The sequence below is a fragment of the Rhopalosiphum maidis genome, chromosome 2 (assembly GCF_003676215.2).
Source record: "Rhopalosiphum maidis isolate BTI-1 chromosome 2, ASM367621v3, whole genome shotgun sequence".
Lineage (NCBI taxonomy): Eukaryota > Metazoa > Arthropoda > Insecta > Hemiptera > Aphididae > Rhopalosiphum > Rhopalosiphum maidis.
In genome coordinates, this window is record NC_040878.1 from 83397014 (window position 1) to 83416737 (window position 19724).

The window sequence follows — 19724 nt, forward strand, 5'->3', positions numbered from 1 at the left end:
TAAAAAAAAAAAAAAAAAATAGGAAACCCGTGGAAATCAAACGCAAATCTCCGTTAACACTATTAACACCATACCCTGACGCATGTCATGTAATAAAATGGATATTAAATAAAATAAAATGTTTACCAGTGATAGAAGAACAGCAATGACAAATACAATAACTATTGAATAATAATGGCAAAAATAAATTGAACAAAATTATTAAAAATTATTGTACACCTAGCGCAAACCTGCGTTAACTAAAAACAGGAAATTTCAAGTCTCGACTTTCCGACTTGTAGACATAATAAATAAAATATACATTATAGTGCTACCTATTATAATAAAATAATAATAATCCACTCGAACACGATCTTTCATCAACACAGTCTTAAACATAATATAATACCTTCAAGAAATTACACCGGTTTTAAACAACGCTTAAAATGGCTCAAATTTCGTACTGCCAACTGAGTACTGCAGTAGGTATAATATTTAATATAATATGACTAAATTATTTAGTAGGTATTCTAAGCAACAATTACTATGGAAACGTATTTACTATTTAGTTAGGTACGAATGGGGTAAAAAGAAAATTTACCAAATGGAAAGTACCAAAAAAATCAATTCAACCGAGTAAACACATTACACATGCTTTTTATTTCATTAGTTGTAACTATCGTACACTATAAAGTTATTAATAACTCGTATTACGTCACAAGATTAGCTAGGTACTTACCGTGGGGGTCTACCGTATAGAGCGGTTTCCTAAACAATCATTTATAGCCGTTCATATTGAAATGTTCACTTGTGCCCAGTCGTGGAAAATTCAGAGAACATTTACTAGCGCCTTATACCTGATATTGGTTTACGTAAGATCAAAAACTAGTATTCCACGAATAAACAATAATCGACAGTTAAGTGGCTTTTAAATACTGGTCGTATTTCTCCTTGGATCCACTAGATTAGGTGACAAAACATACGCGCCCGGCATGCGACCAACACGTCTGCCGTACTGCGTTTGCTACACTCGTCGTCGTCGCGGTTCTTGCGCGCGCAAAACCATAACCTCTAAAACCGAAAGAACAGGTACCTGAGGTACCTGCCAACGGTAAGGACCGACGAACTATAATAAAAAATTAAAAAAGTCGACCGACCGGTAGCCAACGTTACGATTTCAACCTCAACGTCGAGTACAGGTAACAAGTAACAACTAACGAGCACGTCGGCGGACGTGGACCGTGCATGCGTTGGACGTTAAAAGTTCTAATTATGCAGATAATCGGGTTTACGTTAAATATCTCAGATCGTATAGACATCGTTATGTGACATTATGCGTTCAGAGTTAAAAATAAACACGAATAATATCGTGTATGTAACGTTTCAGATGTGTGCCTACGACGACATTGCAACGGGCTTATTATGTTCTGGTTAAAAACGATAATAACGTCGTTATCGCGACTACGTGACGTTTAAAACCGATATTGTCGTTACAAGACATTATTGTGTTGTTGACGAGTTGTTGCCGAGCACCTCGACGAATCACGACCCGTCGACGTGCACATTACATAGCTTCGTTTATTTATATAATAATAAAATAATATTGTTGATGTTATTATGAACACTGTGTTGTGTCGTCGGGGAACATCGTAAAAAGACTGCGTACGGTAATTATGGTACGCGCCGCCCCGCACGGTAATCGCGCTCCGACCGGCCGCCGTGCGCGCCGCAGCAGCAGCTGCTGGCTGCTCTCCGGTCGCGTTATTCATTATCGCGTGACGGTGGTGGGGGGATCTCATCGATGACTCGCCGTGCACATGACCCGTGCGAAATCGCAAACATGGCCGACACCATTGTTTTGATTTTACCACACTAATTGAGCGTGTGTAGCGCGCGCTCGCGTGTGTGTGTCGGTCTGTAGTTTTTTAACTCGTTTTTTTTTTTTTTTTTTATTATTATTATATACACACGAATTATTTTTTACCACCGATTTTCACTTGGCCCTGACGATGCGCCGGCTGGTCGATTCCTGCGTACCTTCCGTTTCCCGTCGATTTCTATAACGCCGACGCACAGTGTACGCTTTCCCGTTTGTGCGCGTTTCGTCTTCGCCGAAAATGTAAAAACGCGACGGACGACACCACCGGCCAGCTGCAACGTGATACACACCGCCGTAGCCGAAAACAATCCTAGTGAGTAATGCTAGCGAGTCTGTGCGATGACCGCACGTCCGCTCTTTTTCTTATCAATAACGGAAGTGTAAAGGATTATATTAATGTTATGAAAAGAATCTGGCTGTATGTAGATCGACGGTAGTCAGTCCGACGCTCATTCGAGTTTCATTGGCCATCGTCAGTTAGATTGCTTTTGAATTTTCATTTACTTATCAACTTTTGCCACTCGCCACCGAATTCGCTGCGAGAGGTCTACTTTTGGTTTTGGTGTCTGTTGTGTAATACCTGCCTGTATACCTACCCACAGCAATATCTAAATGCTCAGATAGACTGTATAATTTGAATTCAACCAGAATTTTTGTAGATTCGATAGTATCGTATTTCTCTCGTATGTTAGGTACATACCTATCATTCTATACTTTTAACTATAGGTACACCAGGCTTACGCTTTACTTGAGATTTGTTAGATTAAGTAAATTCCGAGGTAAAGACAGTGCTTATCATTAGAACTTGCTATAATTTTTCTCTAGACCTCAAGCAGACATTTACCATAAGTATACGGTATTTAACCAATTAGATTGGCCTAAATATCTTTTCTAAAATTTATAAAATATTAATTTTATCTAATTTCATAAGATGGATGATATGGCTTTAGATGCAAATAATTTCTATAGTATTCTTTTGTCATTAGTAAAGAAAATAATTTTAAAAAATAACATTAAAAATATTTGTTTGAAAAGTAGGTATATATTCAATTGTTGAAATATATTAGATATTTATTATATCATTTTTCTTATACCTACTTTAATTGTTTTCTAGTACACAAACATCCTTGAGTAGTATTGTGAAATAGATAGGATTATAAGACATGATATCTATTAGTAACATAATTAAATTAAATGCAAACTTTGAACTATAAATTTTTTATTGTTTGGTAGGTAATAATTATTTTTTCTAAACAAATAACCTAATAATTTATATACATACCAATTATTTGTTTGAATTTTACTATTTGTGTATATTTATTTCTTGTCAGATTTAATAAAAATAAAAATAATATTTTACATCTTCAAGAGCATCTTCATTTTTATATCTGCAATGAAAAAGATATTAACGATATTAATGCAATGACATCTGTACTATTTTTGACTTGGCTCAAACTCTTATACAAATTCTTTAAGCATAGTAATCTATTCATTTGTTGATTTTGAATTTTCCGTCTTCAGTTATTATATTTTAACATAATTAACAAAGTAATAGGTATAAATGTATAAAGCTTGACGTCAGCTACCTATATTTTTTTTAGATAGACCTGTCAATCATATTTCATGTTTACCTAATAGATATACATATTTTATTATCATTAAGTACCATAGGTACCGACTTTTATTGATTTTATTTTATTTAGCTATATAGGTATTAATCTACTTTTAATAATTATAGTTGCAATAACTAATTAGTATCTATGATATATTAATAATTTTATTATAAGTTATATCTATAATTAATATATTATTTTTTCATGAATGAAGAATATGGATAACCAGGGCCATCATCAATCTTCAGTGAAAAAACGTTCCATTGATGATATCATAAATAACATAACATCAGATCTTCAAAGTTATGAAGGTCGTTATATGGTGTTAGGTAATCCAAGACAATCGACTGATATGATGTGGCAGCAAGTAAATAACTATGCAAATCCTCCTCAGCCACAACATAATATTTATAATCAAGAACCAATGAATTTAACAAACAATAACCCATACATATTAAGTACTAATCAGTTTACTCCATATATGCAACCTCAGAATTCAATACCAGGATATGTTAACTATGATCATCCAGTATATCCACAGCAGCATCATCATCATCATCAGCATCATCAACAGCAGCAGCAGCAACAACATCAGCAGCAACAACATCAACAGCAACAGCAACAACATCAACATCAACAGCAACAACAACAACAACAGCAACAGCAACAACGACAACAACACCAACAAACTTCTCCACAGCAGCAACAAATGAACTATACATACTATCAACAGTCACAATATACTTCTCATCCTATGTCATACCAAGCCCCTACATATGGTCTTTTTGATGCACCATGTAATGATGCTCTCATTGAAAACCTCGTTCAAAGCTGGAGCCAAACTCAAAGCAATGGTGGAGTATTTAGCCCTTTTGGAGATCAAGCATTTCAAACATCAAGAGAGATGATTCCTGAACGAGATATTAATGTTATTAACCATAACACAATATCTAATCACAAAAATATTACCACACCAGTTAGGAAAGTTAGAATGGTTGCAGAAGTGCGTCCAATGCGACCGAGCTATTCTGATGTTTTAGCTAAATCTCCTGCTGTAGGACCAGTAAAAAAAACTGCAGCTAGTACACAGGTAGAAACATCTTTAGATGTTAAAACTCCATCTAAAGTAAAAACAACTGTTAAGAAGAAAAAAAATTCTGCTAAGGTGAGTCAAGGGGAATCTGGGTTAAGAAGACAAAATTCATCTGCGAGTAGTGAAGAGCGCAACACTCCTACAGTAGAATATAAAGAGGATAAAAAGTCTGAAATAACAATCAATGGTAATGAAAAGGTGTGGACATCATCAGAAGACTTGAACGGATCAGAATATTATGAAGCTGATGAAAACGCTTATAATAATATTTCGGTGCCAAAGTCTAAAGAAATTAATAAAAAAGATAAAACAAAAGTTAAACCTAAGGCGACTGTTCCATCATCAAAAAACTTGGGTAAAATAAAAATATATGGATATTTCTCATATCACATCTTGTAAAATTGTTCTTTTTTACAGGTCATACTGTAAAGCCTCTGAAAGACGATGTTGAAAAACTCAAGTCCAAGAAAACTGTTCAATCAAATTGTGCAATTGGTGTTACTAAAAAAGACAAGTTAAATAATGACTCGAAGAAGCATAATGAATCACATAGTATGTTAATATTGTTTAAAATTGTTTTCAATTATAAAATTGTATTTAAAACATTTCCTTATAGTTATTAATACAACAAAATTTGATGAAATTGAAAAACCTTCAGCCAAAATATCTTCAAATGTATCCCAATCACAACAGACTGCAGCAACTAGTAAAAATCAGGGTTCTCGTAGTACTGCCACATTCACAGCACTACCATTCAAAGCAAGATATCAGCGTGTAACCAAGAAGCGACCACGGAGCTCTGCCATCAACACTATGAGTATGTTAAATTAGATATAACAATATTTAACTATATTTTAAAATTAACCATGTTGATATTTTCAGTAACAAAACATTTAAACTTTTTAAAAGCTCAGTTTGTTCAATATGCTCCATTAATGGTCTTCTGGTTTGTTCATCTATTATGGGATGTTATCACTATGAGCTTACATTTACTTTTACATTTGTGAGTAACTATTATTGAATATTAAAATAAGGTTCTAAGTCACTTTGTACAGTCTTCTATGAAAGATACACATCTCAAGCATTTTGTACAGTATAATTAAAAAAACAGACTACAAAATTATACCTGTTCTGAACAGTTTGTTGTATTAATTTTATATAATAAATAATACATTTAAATAAAATATTAAACCGAGTCATTAAATAAGATTTAAAACTGTATAAAAATAATGATTTCAAATAATTTGTTCATTCATAAATATTAAATAGTATTACTATGTTTTATTTTACTAAAATTAAGCCATCAATTTTGCATTATTTACATGGAAAATATATTACTATTCCATAATCAACTAACAGTCTATTTTTTCATTACTGGTATTAGAATACTACATAATGGTCAACAATCAGCAATTTACAACATATGTTTATAAAGAAAAAACTTACTCAATGTTACAAATTGGAATGAGCCACTGAAAAAATTATCAACCAGTGATAAATTATAACAAAACATGTAGTGAATGGAAAAATTTACATTTATGTCACCCAGGCAGGAAAATAATTTAATAAAGATTCTACCAGTCAATCAAGTAATGAACTTGAATATTTTATCATTTATCAAAACAATATTATTTTTTTTTTTTAAATGTTTAGTAAAAGACAATATGTACTATATCAATTATTAAAGTTTAATTCCGAGATAATTGGCCAACCCAAAACAATTTGATGGGGCAAAGAGGTATATTGAAAACTAGCACGATGTATAGTATGTCGTATAGTCACCCTATTTCATAAATAAAATAAAGATGAAAATATGAAACAAAATAATTTTTTTGTATTGATTGGTCATTCGTTTTTTTAGACTAGCTTATATTAGTATATATATATATATATATACATTATTTTTATAGACTTGTGTTTAAATACAATTACAAAGTATGGCTAAATTTCTTGTAACTTAATCTTATGTAACTGTTGATTTAAAGCTAAATAAAATTTATTTTAATTTACAATGCAAAATATTAAATAATTAATGATGAATTCTTAGATTTAATTTTATATGTATTTAGCAATCATGTTTTCTTTAGACCAATTGTTCTGGATTCTACATTTTTTACTTGCTGAACAAACTAATTGTTTGCATTCTGAATTTAATAGACAGTTTATGAGTGACTTAACCGAAAAATATATTTATCTAATATTTGATAAACAATATTATATATTTTCATTTATTATATAGATCTGCATCAGGTATTACTCAGCTGGCTGATTTTACTAAGAATTGTTGGAAGCATTTTTGGATTGGATTGAGTTCGCCGTTTACAGGTGCATCACACTGGGCTCGTGTCAAGTGGAAAGATCAAAATTCGGGTAATACTCTGCAATCAAATATTCCACTGCCAACTACTGGTGAAGAAGCACTAAAAAGGCTACTTGCTTGCAAAGGAAAAGATCCATACAGGTAATTTCAATGTTAAATATGCTATTTTAGTATTCAGTGGATGATAACTCAACTTTTATATTAAAAATATATTTACTTTTAGTATTTTGGGCGTGACTGTTGATTCATCAGAAGATGATATTAAGAAGTATTACAAGAGACAAGCTGTTCTTGTTCATCCAGACAAAAATAATCAGTCGGGTGCTGAAGAAGCTTTTAAAATTTTAATTCATGCTTTCAACATGATAGGTGATCCAGTGAGTTTTTTTATTTAATATTGCTGAAAAAATATTTTTGTGCTCTCATTAATCATATTTTTTCTGTTATAATTATAGGAAAAACGTAAACTCTATGATAGTGGTATTGAGCACATTAAAGAAAACTACGATGAACTAAACAAATTGTTGAAAAATCTTCATGAAAAAATGGCACAAGTTGCAAATACAATTAGGTATTTACTATTTACAATAATTACATTTATTTAACACATTCATTATGATTCTAATAAAATGAAATTCGTCAGACTTAAATTTTATCATAGAGCAAAAGCAAATTTCGCAAATTTTATTTGTTACTAAATTTTTAACATTTTCATGTGTTTTACAAAATAGGTTTATAAAGAAAAAACTTACTCAATGTTACAAATTGAAACGAGTAACTAACATAATATTTAATTAATGGTTAATGATAATTAAGGTTAATAAAAAAATAAAATCAATATTGTCACAGTCAAAACTTATCTTATAACTGTAAGCCATTGCAATTTTATCAAATACTTTAACAGAGCATTTAATAATTTGTAGTTAGTTGCGGTCTAGTCTACAACCTTATCTGTTAACTATTAATACTTAATATAACTAACACGTAAAAATAGTAATGACCCAATTCGTTTATATTCTATTAATAATTAAATTTGTCTATATATTTATAGCATTTTTTTTTTGTCTACATAACATTTCTTTATTTTTTAAATTTTTCACGCATATTTAACTGTTTTTTAGTATATAAGTGCATACATATTCACACATATTTTAGTGCATAAACATCCTAACCCTAGTGATAGCAAAAGTATTGTGTGGGAATGAGGAAACAATGAGTATTGTTTCCCTATGATTCTCATCATTAATCTGGATTAATTATTAAATTATCATCATAATATGATAATATTATCATCAGTTATCAAAACTATATTGTTTTTCTTTTGAGCATGTTTAGTACAATACAAAATGTTTAAATAAACTGTTGAAGATTTATTTCTGGTCAACTGGCCTTTCCTGTTAACACTATCGGGGTAACAAAACATATTGCATCCCTAAATAAGATTCATAAAACTTTTAAACCAGGTTTCCATTGTACGGTGTTGTGTTGTGTTTTAAATATATTTTAATATGTAGTTATAATATATTTATGTCAGGCATAGTGGAAATTTAATTTTAAATACTGTCATAATGTGAAAGTAAATTTTATCTAATTTGTTACTAAATTATTAACATTTATCGTGTTTTATTAGATCATATTCTTATTTTTTCAAAACTGTTAGTCGTTACAGTACGCTTATGTCAGTGGATTAATTTTGTTTTTTCAGGTGTACTAGCTGTGGTAAACGGCACAAAAGAAAGCTGGTGTTATGTCGGCCAATGTATGCTGCACGCTTCTGTGCATTGTGCAATGTGCATCATTCCGCTCGTGACGGTGATATATGGTCAGAAAGCAGTATGTTTGGTTTGCGCTGGAAGTACTTTGGGTGTATGGATGGCGGAGTATATGATATTACCGAATGGGCCACTTGTCAGCACGGCAGTCTGAAGCACATGCGAGCAGACACTCATTCTGTGCAGTATAGAATAATATTTGGTGGCAAACAACAAACTCCCGAGCCGACGGTTTCCCCATCACCGCCCACACAACAACCCAGAACTCAAGCACCGCCACCACCTTCGACGCCCTTGTTTGAGTACGTATCATAGAACAATCCCCCAAGCTGCAGTATAGAAGAAGTATAGAATTGATGACCGATACTGATATATGATTTTTTTATTTTTCTGCTCGTAGTTTTCATCAACCACACCTAGATGAATTCCTGAGTTCGTTTTATCAACATCCAGTGCCGGGTTCTGCTACCAATGGTGAATTTGGAACCACCACAGACATTCCTCGGCAACGCACCAAAAACAAAAGAAAAAAATAGAAAATGATCTTCCTCGAATGTGCACTGTTAGATATATATATGTGTTTTTCATTTTCGAAAAAACCAATTTCAAAATAAGTATTTTATTTAGACTAATAATTAATAACTCGTACAGATTGCAACATTTTGTTTTTAATTTGCGTTTTAAACAATTTATCACTTGTACTTATATCGATGAGTACATTGGCGATTTACACTGTTTTTCATTATCATTATCATTGTCATTACCATCATATTATTTGTGTATGAACAAATCAAATACGCCCCCAAAGCAAGTGATATATTTTTTTAATACTTATGATTAGTGTTTTATTAATTTACTACATAACATTAACATCTGTTTATCATATACTGTTACACAGCTTAATTTTAAAATTAACCTCAATATTTACACTCAGTGTTTTTATTTATTGTCTTTGTCCAAAACTTGTTTATCTGATTCAAACCCTAAGTTAAAATTAAATAAAAAATTAATTTGATTTAAAGAGAATTCCCCTTTTTACAATATTGTTTTTAAGTTTCAAACCTTTCCCACTTATAATAAATTATGTTTTAGATTTTTAGTGTTTAACCCACTGAATTTTTTGTATCAATACATTATATAATATGTATACCTCAAACGCAGTAATGTCAATTTTGTGAACTAATTAACGTAATAACAATAAATACAATTTCTATCTAAAAAATAATTCAGTATTAAAACATTTGTTTTGTTTCAAATCCTCGTCATTGCCCAGTATTGTAAAGAATACTTTGAAAATGTATTTAAAATATTACTCAAATAAATTTTTCAAAAGTATTTTAAATATTATTTTGATGTTAATACTATGTATTTATTTTCATGCATTCCCATAACTGCAATCTGCAGTTGGTGTTACCACAGTAACTGAAAAATGGTTATTCATGAAAATTTTATTTTCTTTAGTGTCAATACTAATGTATTCTCGAATCACAGTTTTATTTTATTTTAAAGGGTATTTATTGCCTCAACCTCTAATTCTTGAATTTTAACAAATAAATATGTTGAAATAATTAGTGACCAGAATAATGTACTCTAAAAAAGTACTAAAAAATGATGCGGACATACACATTACAAAATGAAAATGACAACACACATGCACTCTAAAATGTGTATCAAATAAAATAAATCAACAGTAATGTGCAACCACAGTATTTAATTCCAAGTAGATTGTACTGCACATATATCAGTAGTATTGCAATCATAGACCAGTAACCAGTGTAAAAATATATTTTTTCCAGTTGAGAAATTGATATTTTCACTCCTCAACAATTTTTCCGTGATCATTTGTAATGTTCGATTAACATATTATTCATTCTCGTTTATATTGTCAACTATCATATATTTAGATTTTATGTCTAGCGCCAAACACAATGTTATTAAAATTCAAATGTTTATACAATATCCACAATTGCCAATTTACTTTTATTTTATATTTTTTTTCCTCATGTTTGTAATGCTATAAATGCAAATAAGTACATTCAAACATATTGTAATATGATGTTAATTTGCAAGTTTGTTAAGTTTGTTTGAAGACGAAGACTTATAAAAATAATTAAATTAAAATTTAATGGTAAGCTCTCGACAATATAATTTTCATGAACTCATGTTTATATTGTAAAAATATTTTTACATCCAGTTTTGGAAAGGCAAAACAATTTGGTTGTTGGCTGAGAAAAGGATAGATTCTTGAATTATTTGAGACCTCTTCTTCGACCAAATATTTAGCAACTAAAGGAATATAATTTGCACTGATAAACAAAAACAATAATATACATTCATACATTCGTGTTTTACACAAATACAAACATTTTAAATATAAGCAAACATTTAAAATATATATTAATGTTTCATTTAATATTTTAATATAAATGTAAAAAAAAAAAAACAAATATTGTAGCTTTGTAGTAGCGAAACATCAAAAATAATTACAAACTATTTATTCATTTGTTCAAAGCGTATAATCTTACATTGATGGGAATGTGAGTACAATGTTTAAAATATGTTAACATAATAAAAAAAACAAATAATAATGAAAAACCTGTCAAAATAATGCATTATTGTCCTTGGATAATAACTGTTATGTTGAACGCATCTAAAATAGATTGTCAATCAAATCAAATAATTATACAGAAAAACATATATAAACTGTATGAACACAATGTTTTAATGCTTTGTTCTATGAAAGTAAATTAATAAGAAAAAAAACTCAATAATTGTCAAACAATAAAACTTAATAATTTAATCATAAAATAATATGCACATCCCATTTGTTTACCATGCAGTTTTAGAAGTACAGTAAAATTTCATTTGAACTTTCATCGACAGAATCTTAAGGAAGGACCGATATTTAGAGGTAAGGTATTTAGAGCATATCAGACAATTTATGAAAAATGTATCTATTAGAATTCTAATAATTAACTTTTGTAAAAGTTGTATTGATAGATGATTTTTGAAATGTATTTATTTATAAACATCTAAAACCACATGAATAAAATCTCTAAATCAAAGCACACAATACAAATACTGTATTAAACTCTGATACATAATCAATCCACCATACTAAACTTTTGTAACAGTTACAATAAATTTGACAAAAATAGATGTAAATCAACATTTTAATAGCGCGTCAGACGAGACAAAATTTCTTATTTGTAAAGAATCCACACAATTTTTATTACTGTATAATATTAAGTATGATTTAACATTATCACTGAACAAAAGATAATTTTTTTTTTAATGAGCCAATTAATTTGGTATAATGATATCATGTGAAACACATTGGCAGTAATTTTGTCTAACCTGACAGTGCATAATGTTTTATAGACTTGTTACAATTCAAACAATTTGATATAAAATGTGTGTAATATATTATATTATAAACAGTTGGCCAAAAACATGAATCCTAAATTAATCTCTATATAATAAAAAAGTTAAATATCTTTCTAAAACACAAAACACAAGCAGTACAATCTCATTAAAGCATTTACAGAACAAGCCTTAAATATTTTGTAGCATTTCGAGACAAACTTAAATAATATAATATTATAATATATCAGTTTATACTATATACTGAGATTTCTGTATAACAGTAATATTATTTGTAATTGGAGCATATGTTTTTATTTGTTCAGTCCGCATTAGATAATCAATTTTTTGGTCAATGTGATATAAAATAATTGTATTTGATATAAATCAAAATGTTTAAGAAGGCGTAATACCCACACATGTTGTCTCCATCATACTTAAGCATAACTGCATGAGTGCATGACAGCAAATTGTATATTGATAATAAATAATTTTATAAGTAAAATATAATAAAAAGCCTTTTTTACTAGGGTCCTAGATAATATTCTAACCTGGATAGTTCCATGATAACTCAAGACACTCAGTTCACTCTAATATTAGAAATATGAGTAAAATGGACTCTTCTGAATAAAATTTGCTGTTATGCGTTAGTAAGATGGAACATAATATAGTAGTTAATGTTTAGTAAATTATAACTATTGATGATTCTTTGCGTTACCTATAAAATAAAACAAAATATATGTACGATATAAATGACATGATGATTTGATTATTACTAGCAGTCCTCAAAATACCAGGTCATATTTCGAAATGTTTTATACCTAGTAAAATAATAATTGTCTTTATAATTTATCCAAATAAACTGTAGTCTTTTAAAATTGCTATATAATAAGACTAAATACATAGTATTGACTAAACTTTATAACTTCAAACACAAAATCCATCTGACTTTACTTTAACACTATCTTTTATACGCATTTTATTTTTAAGAAATGCATTATTTTCTTATTTGATATGACACCTCAATTTCTATTCATCATAACTTATAATAAAAAAATAACTACGTTTAATTACTGGTTAAAACATAAATTGCTTAACATTAATATATAAATGATAACCTAATTAAAAATAAAATTATAGGTTATGCAAATATTATTGCAAATTTACAAAATTATTATTTGATCACAGAAGTACCAGGGTACAAAAAAGAATCTTTTTTTCCCAACATTTAGTTCCAACCCTGAATTTTGTTCTTAGTTAAAAATAGTTGCAGCTTAAAGCTTCAAAGCTTATTTGATTAATCAAGTAGGTTTCATAATCATTGGGCCATAATTTTAGCCAAAAGGCATAAGCTCAAAAGTATTAAAAATATATAGAGAGAATTACACCAGGTAATAATCTACTGATTACTGTAATCTTTGAACCTTAAGTTGCGATTGAAGTGTGGAAACAAGATCCTCTAGGTCTTGAATGCGCCGATCTCTGTGGGCCAATTGTTTTCTGAGCATGTTTAGTTCTTCACATTGACGAGTGAAAGCTTTCCTCATCTATAATCATCATGTTATAAAAAATATTAAATAATATTTTTATTTGTTTCTTAAAATTGTATATAAAAACAAAACAAAGTAAAATGCAAATAAACTCTCATAAATATTTATTATCTTAGTTATTATGCAGAGGTGTTTATTACATAAAATATAATTTTTTGTTTAAGTAAAAAAAGTGAAAATTGAAATTGATTACTTCAAATTGTTTATATATTTGATGGCATTATAAAAAATATATAATATATTCATAAATCATATCTACTTCTATGTCCTTAAGCAACTTAAAATACGATGAAATTATACATAAAACTATGATATTACATGCTTTTAAATCTCATAATATATAAAAAAAATTAACAAGTAACAGAAAGTTAGTACTTGCAATCAATGGCATATAGCAAATATTTTCAATTTAAATGATTTAATAATCTACTTTTTTTTTTACAGAGGTACATATACAGATAGTTAATATGAATACTAACCTGATATTCGTTTTTCATAATTTCGTTGGAATTTGAGTTTTCTTTCATATTATTGCATTCGTCATCTCCATCAGTCTAAAATTAATAATTGTCAAAATTAAACATTAATTATAGAATATAAATATGTCAATTGAGGTTAAAATGGTTAAATACACTAGCTTTGTTTATAAAATATTCAATAATACTTAATATTTTAAAACTTTTAAACTAACAAATGGTAATATTTTTAAACTTACTGTATTACTGAATTTTCCAACTAATGAACTACTCAATTTCTGTTGTATTTGTTGAAATTTCATGTTTTGATTAACTTGAGTCTTTTGGTTTTTTTCAATTTCTGGCAACATCTTTATAAGAAAAATAAAGAATAATGTTTAATCAATTAATTGTTAACCAACAAAATTTAATTGATTAATTTACATCTAGTGGTCGATAATCAGGCACTGTTTCCTTGGAGAGGAAAGCAAATTTCATACGATAATTGGTGTCATTACGAGTGGCCTCGTTGGAAACAAATGCTTGAGGTTTGTGTGTTTTTACTGAAACCCCTATATATATAAATAATTAATTAATAACAGAACAACTTTTAGTTTTACTACAGCAAAACAATTATCACATACCTGTTTTCATTGACATTAAAACTGGTGGTTTGCTAATTCCATTAAACCATTCTTGGGCACTCAATGCTGGTACTGGAGCAGCCGTGTCAGGATACAAGTCATGTTGATACTGGTCACTCTAAAATAAATCATTACAAAAAAGTAGTAAAATAATATTATGTTAATTTAAATTTTTTTAATTCCACATAGTATCAACATTTGTATCTTAAAATTGCGGAAAAAAATATATTGATTAACGTTATTTGATTGTATTGATTATTTTCATAACTATTTTGCATTACAGTTGCAACTAAACATAAACAAATAAATAAATAATATTTTGAATTACGGAATAAACCATATTTTTTGATATACAGTAAAATCCCGTTACAACAAATTCCAGGGGACCGAATTTTTTTTCGTTATAACGAAAATTTTATTGTAACAAAAATTCAAATAAGCTCTTTATAAACCCTGATTATTGGCAGGGGACTTCTATAACTTTCGTTGTAACGGGAATTTACTGTATTAGAATGATTTTATTGCTGCACTATATTAATTACATAATACAGTGCCTGCCAAAAAATAAATATAATACAATGTTTTTTCTGTACATGGGAGAAAATATCAAATACTTTTATTATAGTGTTTTTTTAGTATTTTTTTTTTTTCATTAAAAATATGCAATACCTATAAAAGTATAAAACATTCACTATGTATATGAATTTAAATACAATTATATTGGATATTTCTATGGATTTGGTCTTTTAAAATCTATACTTAGTATATTTATATTATTATCTAACCTTTCTTGGAACAATCATTGAAATTGGTTCACAGACATTACGAGTAGTATGTAACTTATAAAATCGCATAATTTCACAACGACTCACATTACAGCCACGTTTAAGCATCATTCCAAATCCTTTCTAAAAATAAAATAATTATGTATAATTTTAATTTTAAAATAAATATACTATGCTATGATAAATATTGTTTTAAACTTAACAAACAACTAACCTGTGGGCAACCAGATATAAATTGATTTAAAAAATGTATATATGGTGATTCGTCAACTATTTCATAATATCTTATATTGCCATCACCCTAAAAATATCACATATTTTTATCAATAAATTAATATGTCGGTCCAACAAAATAAATAATTATTCTAAAATATAAGTATATAACTATATTCTAACTAACTTTTCCAGCTAAGTAAACCATCCTTGTGTCATAGTCATAGTATGGGAATAAGATTCCTGACGATGAATCAATGTTTACACGATGCAAAGGTTCAGATAAATCTGTATGATTCCAAATAGCTATCTGTCTATCTGAATACGTTGAAAAACCTGTGGTCAATAATCGCTCATTATCCAAATAAATTACCTTGCATGAACGTGATCCTTCATGACAAATTCCCTCCTAAAAAATATGAAAGATATGATTAGAATATATAGGTAAATATATACATATATATTTTATTATTGTAAGAATTAAAATAATATATTTACTTACTGAAACCACTAATCCAGATCTAGGATCAATCGATCTAATTTTTTTATCTTTGCAAGTTGTCGCTAATCTAGTACCATCTCTATTGAACGCTAATGAATGTACAATATCTGGATGACAATCAATTGTATTTAAAATTTGACCAGTTCCTGCATCCCATAACATAACCTGTTGTATAAATAAGAATAGTAAAGATTAAAATTACAAATATTTTTTTTGTTCAAATTGTTTTCAGTACATAATAATAAAAATATAAATAAAATAAACACAAAACAAAGTGAAAACTAACAAAATATTAAAATATAGCTGTAAACAATATTCGACTATATTTATTTAAGTTATAAAATATACTTGAGCATATAAATTGATATACAATATATCCTGATATCCTACATAATACAATGTACTATACTATAGTAGAACTGTATCTGTTATATTATAAATTATGGTACGAGTTAATTTTTTTAAATAAATATTCTTTCTTACCAAGTAATCAAAACCGGAGCTAGCTATGACATTTTCTGCAGTTGGGTGCCATTCAATGTAACCTACTCTACGACGATGTCCGCGTAACTCTATTAGCCATTCATTCAAATTGCAACTTAGACCACTGTCTGGTATATACCACAGTTTAATCTATGAAAAATTATTTAAAAATTAAAGAATTGAATAGATAAAAATAAATTTTATGACACAAATGACTTACAGTACAGTCATCAGAACAAGAAGCAATTATGTTATCATTGAATGGGTTCCATTTTACATCTAAAACTTGACCTCTATGGCCAGTAACTTTGCTGGTATTTAAATCTAAACGACCAGTCTAAAACCAAACAAGGATTAGAAATTATTCATATAACATTATTACAACTAATATTTTATATTAGTCAATACCTTATTGATTGGTAATACTACAAATGCTCCACCACCAGCTACTTCAGTCACAATGGCAACAAATTTTGGGTTGGCAGCACAAAAATTAGAGTCATGAGCATTACGAGTGATCGGTATATTGTCATACAATTCTTCTCGCCTGGACGGGGATCCATAGACATGACGAAACTTTGAACTTCGTACTCCACGGAACAATGACTAATAAATATAATATAATAATAGTTTTAAACTTCATAAAATATTTGCAAAAATAAATTAATAACATTATAAATTAGGTATATTAAATTGTACCGTATTATTTGTCATGTTGATAGTATGTTGTTAAAATAATATCTGGAATTCATGCATTTCAAAAACAAAACACTAGGAAAAATTTAAGCACATAAAACTGAAAAAAAAAACAAAACAAAATAATAATATTACTTTTATATTCTACGACAAAGGATTAACTACTGTATACATTCACACTATTCATATAGAAAATAAAAATAATAAAAATCTTTAAGTCTACAGAGAAAAGCTTCTAATCTAATCCAACACTCTCGTCTGACTTCTTAAATAAATCATAATCATTATGACGATATTATGTTGTATGTAAGAATATACGAACATTCGCTGCAAGATAAAATATGATGATAGGTAGGTAGGTAGGTACTCGACGCATGAAATAATATTCATGATTTCATGAATAATGCAAGAACATAATTGAACACATATCGCCGCTGCCCTTTCTCTCTCTCGATAAATTACACGCTACAAAATGTATTTTACAACCAACTAAGTATCATATACACCTAAATGATTTAACGTCCTACTACCTAACCTTTTGTCTATTACTCTATTGTACAATGACGTACAGTGTATTATGAACTTCGCCGAAATCATGTCAAGCAGAGAAACATTGATTTCGAGCCCGTGTAAGCAACTACGACAACAATAATATTGTTGTTACCTATCGGTTGGATCGTGCAGAAACCTGTAACGAGTTGTGAGAAGCTAAGTGCACTTATACCGTAACGACTGGGTAGGCATACTAACAGTACAGTCTTCTTTTAGGTACTACTAGATGATGGGTACCAAAGGACTTGTCGATGTCGTCGTCTTCGTCGCGTACCGATACTATTGGTGAAAACGATTACAAATAATAACAATAGCACACGTAATGCAATTCAAATTCGGCCAGCAAAACGACAAATCGCGGACTAAACAAGTGTCTAATGCCAGTCAAATCATTCGCGATTCATTACCTTGACCACGGGCTTGTTGCAAGCCCTGATGTCTACCAGGGCGTTGGACTTGAACACGTCGTCGATTTTATAGCCGGTGCAGTGTTTGTCCAGAGTGCCCATGCTGCAGTTGATTTTATATCAGCTTCATAAATAAAGGAAAATATAGTTTGGGAGAAATGGCGCGCGAAATTACGTACGAAAAAAGCGGAAACAGAGCACCGCGCAATCGACGTCTATCGACGACGCTGTGAACTGTGGGGCTCGAGTGACGGAATCGTCGGCGCCAGGTGGCGGCTTCGGCGGCGCAGCGGTGCGGCGGAGGTGTGTTGTTGTACCCCCCGTCCCGCGTCCGTGTGGCCGTCACGAGTGCGTGCGTCCTGCGCATGCGTGGGCGACAGGGCGCGGGTGGTTGTCGCGCTCAACCGCGGTTACGGTACACAACGGGAAGGGGTCGACAACCTTGCGTCGGGGCCGCGTCGCGTGACCGCGGATAATAATAATAATATTATGTAAACGTAAACACGACGGCGCTACGACGCGATACCCGGTAACCGATAACGTATCATTATTATGACTCGAAAATATCGCATTATCGTGGCGCCGTCCGTTTCGGGTGAATAATGAATATCAGGAGACTGCTGTCCGATTATCTTTTCAGCGGCGTCGGGTCGGGTGACGGGTATCGGCCATTTTTCTCCATCGTCGCCCATCATTGGCGCCCCAACGCAGATTGTTCCTTGTCGTAAGTCGGGAAATTCGGGATATCGACATTTAATCACAAAGAAACCACCCCCTCCAATCATCCCCTATACGCGCACACACTCGTTGCGGTTTTCCCTGACGATGGGGTGAGACCGTCGCGTGTCGAGCTTGACCCAAAATCGCCTACTGTTGTCAATCGTCATTTCCATATTATATAGATATGGATTTCCCGATTCCTCCCTTCGAAAATGTGATATTTTTTAAATTCAAATCATTCACTTTCGTGATAGGATTATCTACTGATATTTTAAGTCGAATTTCACGCCGAAAACATCTCCAACAGCGCATGACATCAGACATTATTTGTGCCAACAAGTAGATACGTTACGTTCACATTTAATTTCATTGATTTTAACTTAATATATTAATTTCCAACTTTATTTGGAATGAATAATTATTAATAATTACATTATTGTCGAATTTAACGTCGACAACGATGTCTGTTTAAAAAAAAAAAAAATGTTTATATTTTACCAATTTATTTGTGTTAACTACGATTTCAATCCTTAAAGATTAGTCATGTTTTGATGTACACAGGTTAGATATACTGATCATAATCTGCTATCTATTTACAACCGCTTATGCAAATCGGTACTCCATAAAATAGTCTCTGCTCAAGGTTAGGTTGTTAGGTACTAGTTGCACTAATGATTGTATTAACTGTCCTGTTCTTT

At 30.2% G+C, this 19724-nt stretch overlaps 2 protein-coding genes across 3 annotated transcripts; one reads left to right on the plus strand and one right to left on the minus strand.

Moving 5' to 3' along the window:
* Positions 1-1769: 1769 nt before the first annotated feature.
* On the plus strand, positions 1770-9881 carry LOC113554810 (myb-like protein I). The gene is made up of 10 exons (XM_026958855.1): positions 1770-2171; positions 3686-4919; positions 4982-5116; positions 5181-5381; positions 5447-5567; positions 6804-7025; positions 7108-7261; positions 7340-7455; positions 8590-8958; positions 9057-9881. Exons 2-10 carry the CDS (start codon positions 3689-3691, stop codon positions 9190-9192), a joined length of 2685 nt encoding a protein of 894 aa, XP_026814656.1. The 5' UTR covers positions 1770-2171; positions 3686-3688; the 3' UTR covers positions 9193-9881.
* A 2070-nt stretch (positions 9882-11951) lies between these two features.
* On the minus strand, positions 11952-18464 carry LOC113554811 (coronin-2B-like). Of its 2 annotated transcripts, XM_026958857.1 has the most exons (14): positions 18307-18464; positions 17351-17447; positions 17060-17257; positions 16872-16988; positions 16652-16801; positions 16169-16333; positions 15854-16075; positions 15668-15754; positions 15454-15576; positions 14669-14786; positions 14469-14596; positions 14285-14395; positions 14049-14123; positions 11952-13566 (listed from the first exon to the last, which is right to left on the minus strand). In XM_026958857.1, exons 2-14 carry the CDS (start codon positions 17363-17365, stop codon positions 13426-13428), a joined length of 1650 nt encoding a protein of 549 aa, XP_026814658.1. In that variant the 5' UTR covers positions 17366-17447; positions 18307-18464; the 3' UTR covers positions 11952-13425. The 2 variants fall into 2 exon arrangements, with proteins under 2 accessions (XP_026814658.1, XP_026814657.1); XM_026958856.1 differs by lacking the exon at positions 17351-17447 and having other exon boundaries at positions 18307-18408.
* Positions 18465-19724: the final 1260 nt, after the last annotated feature.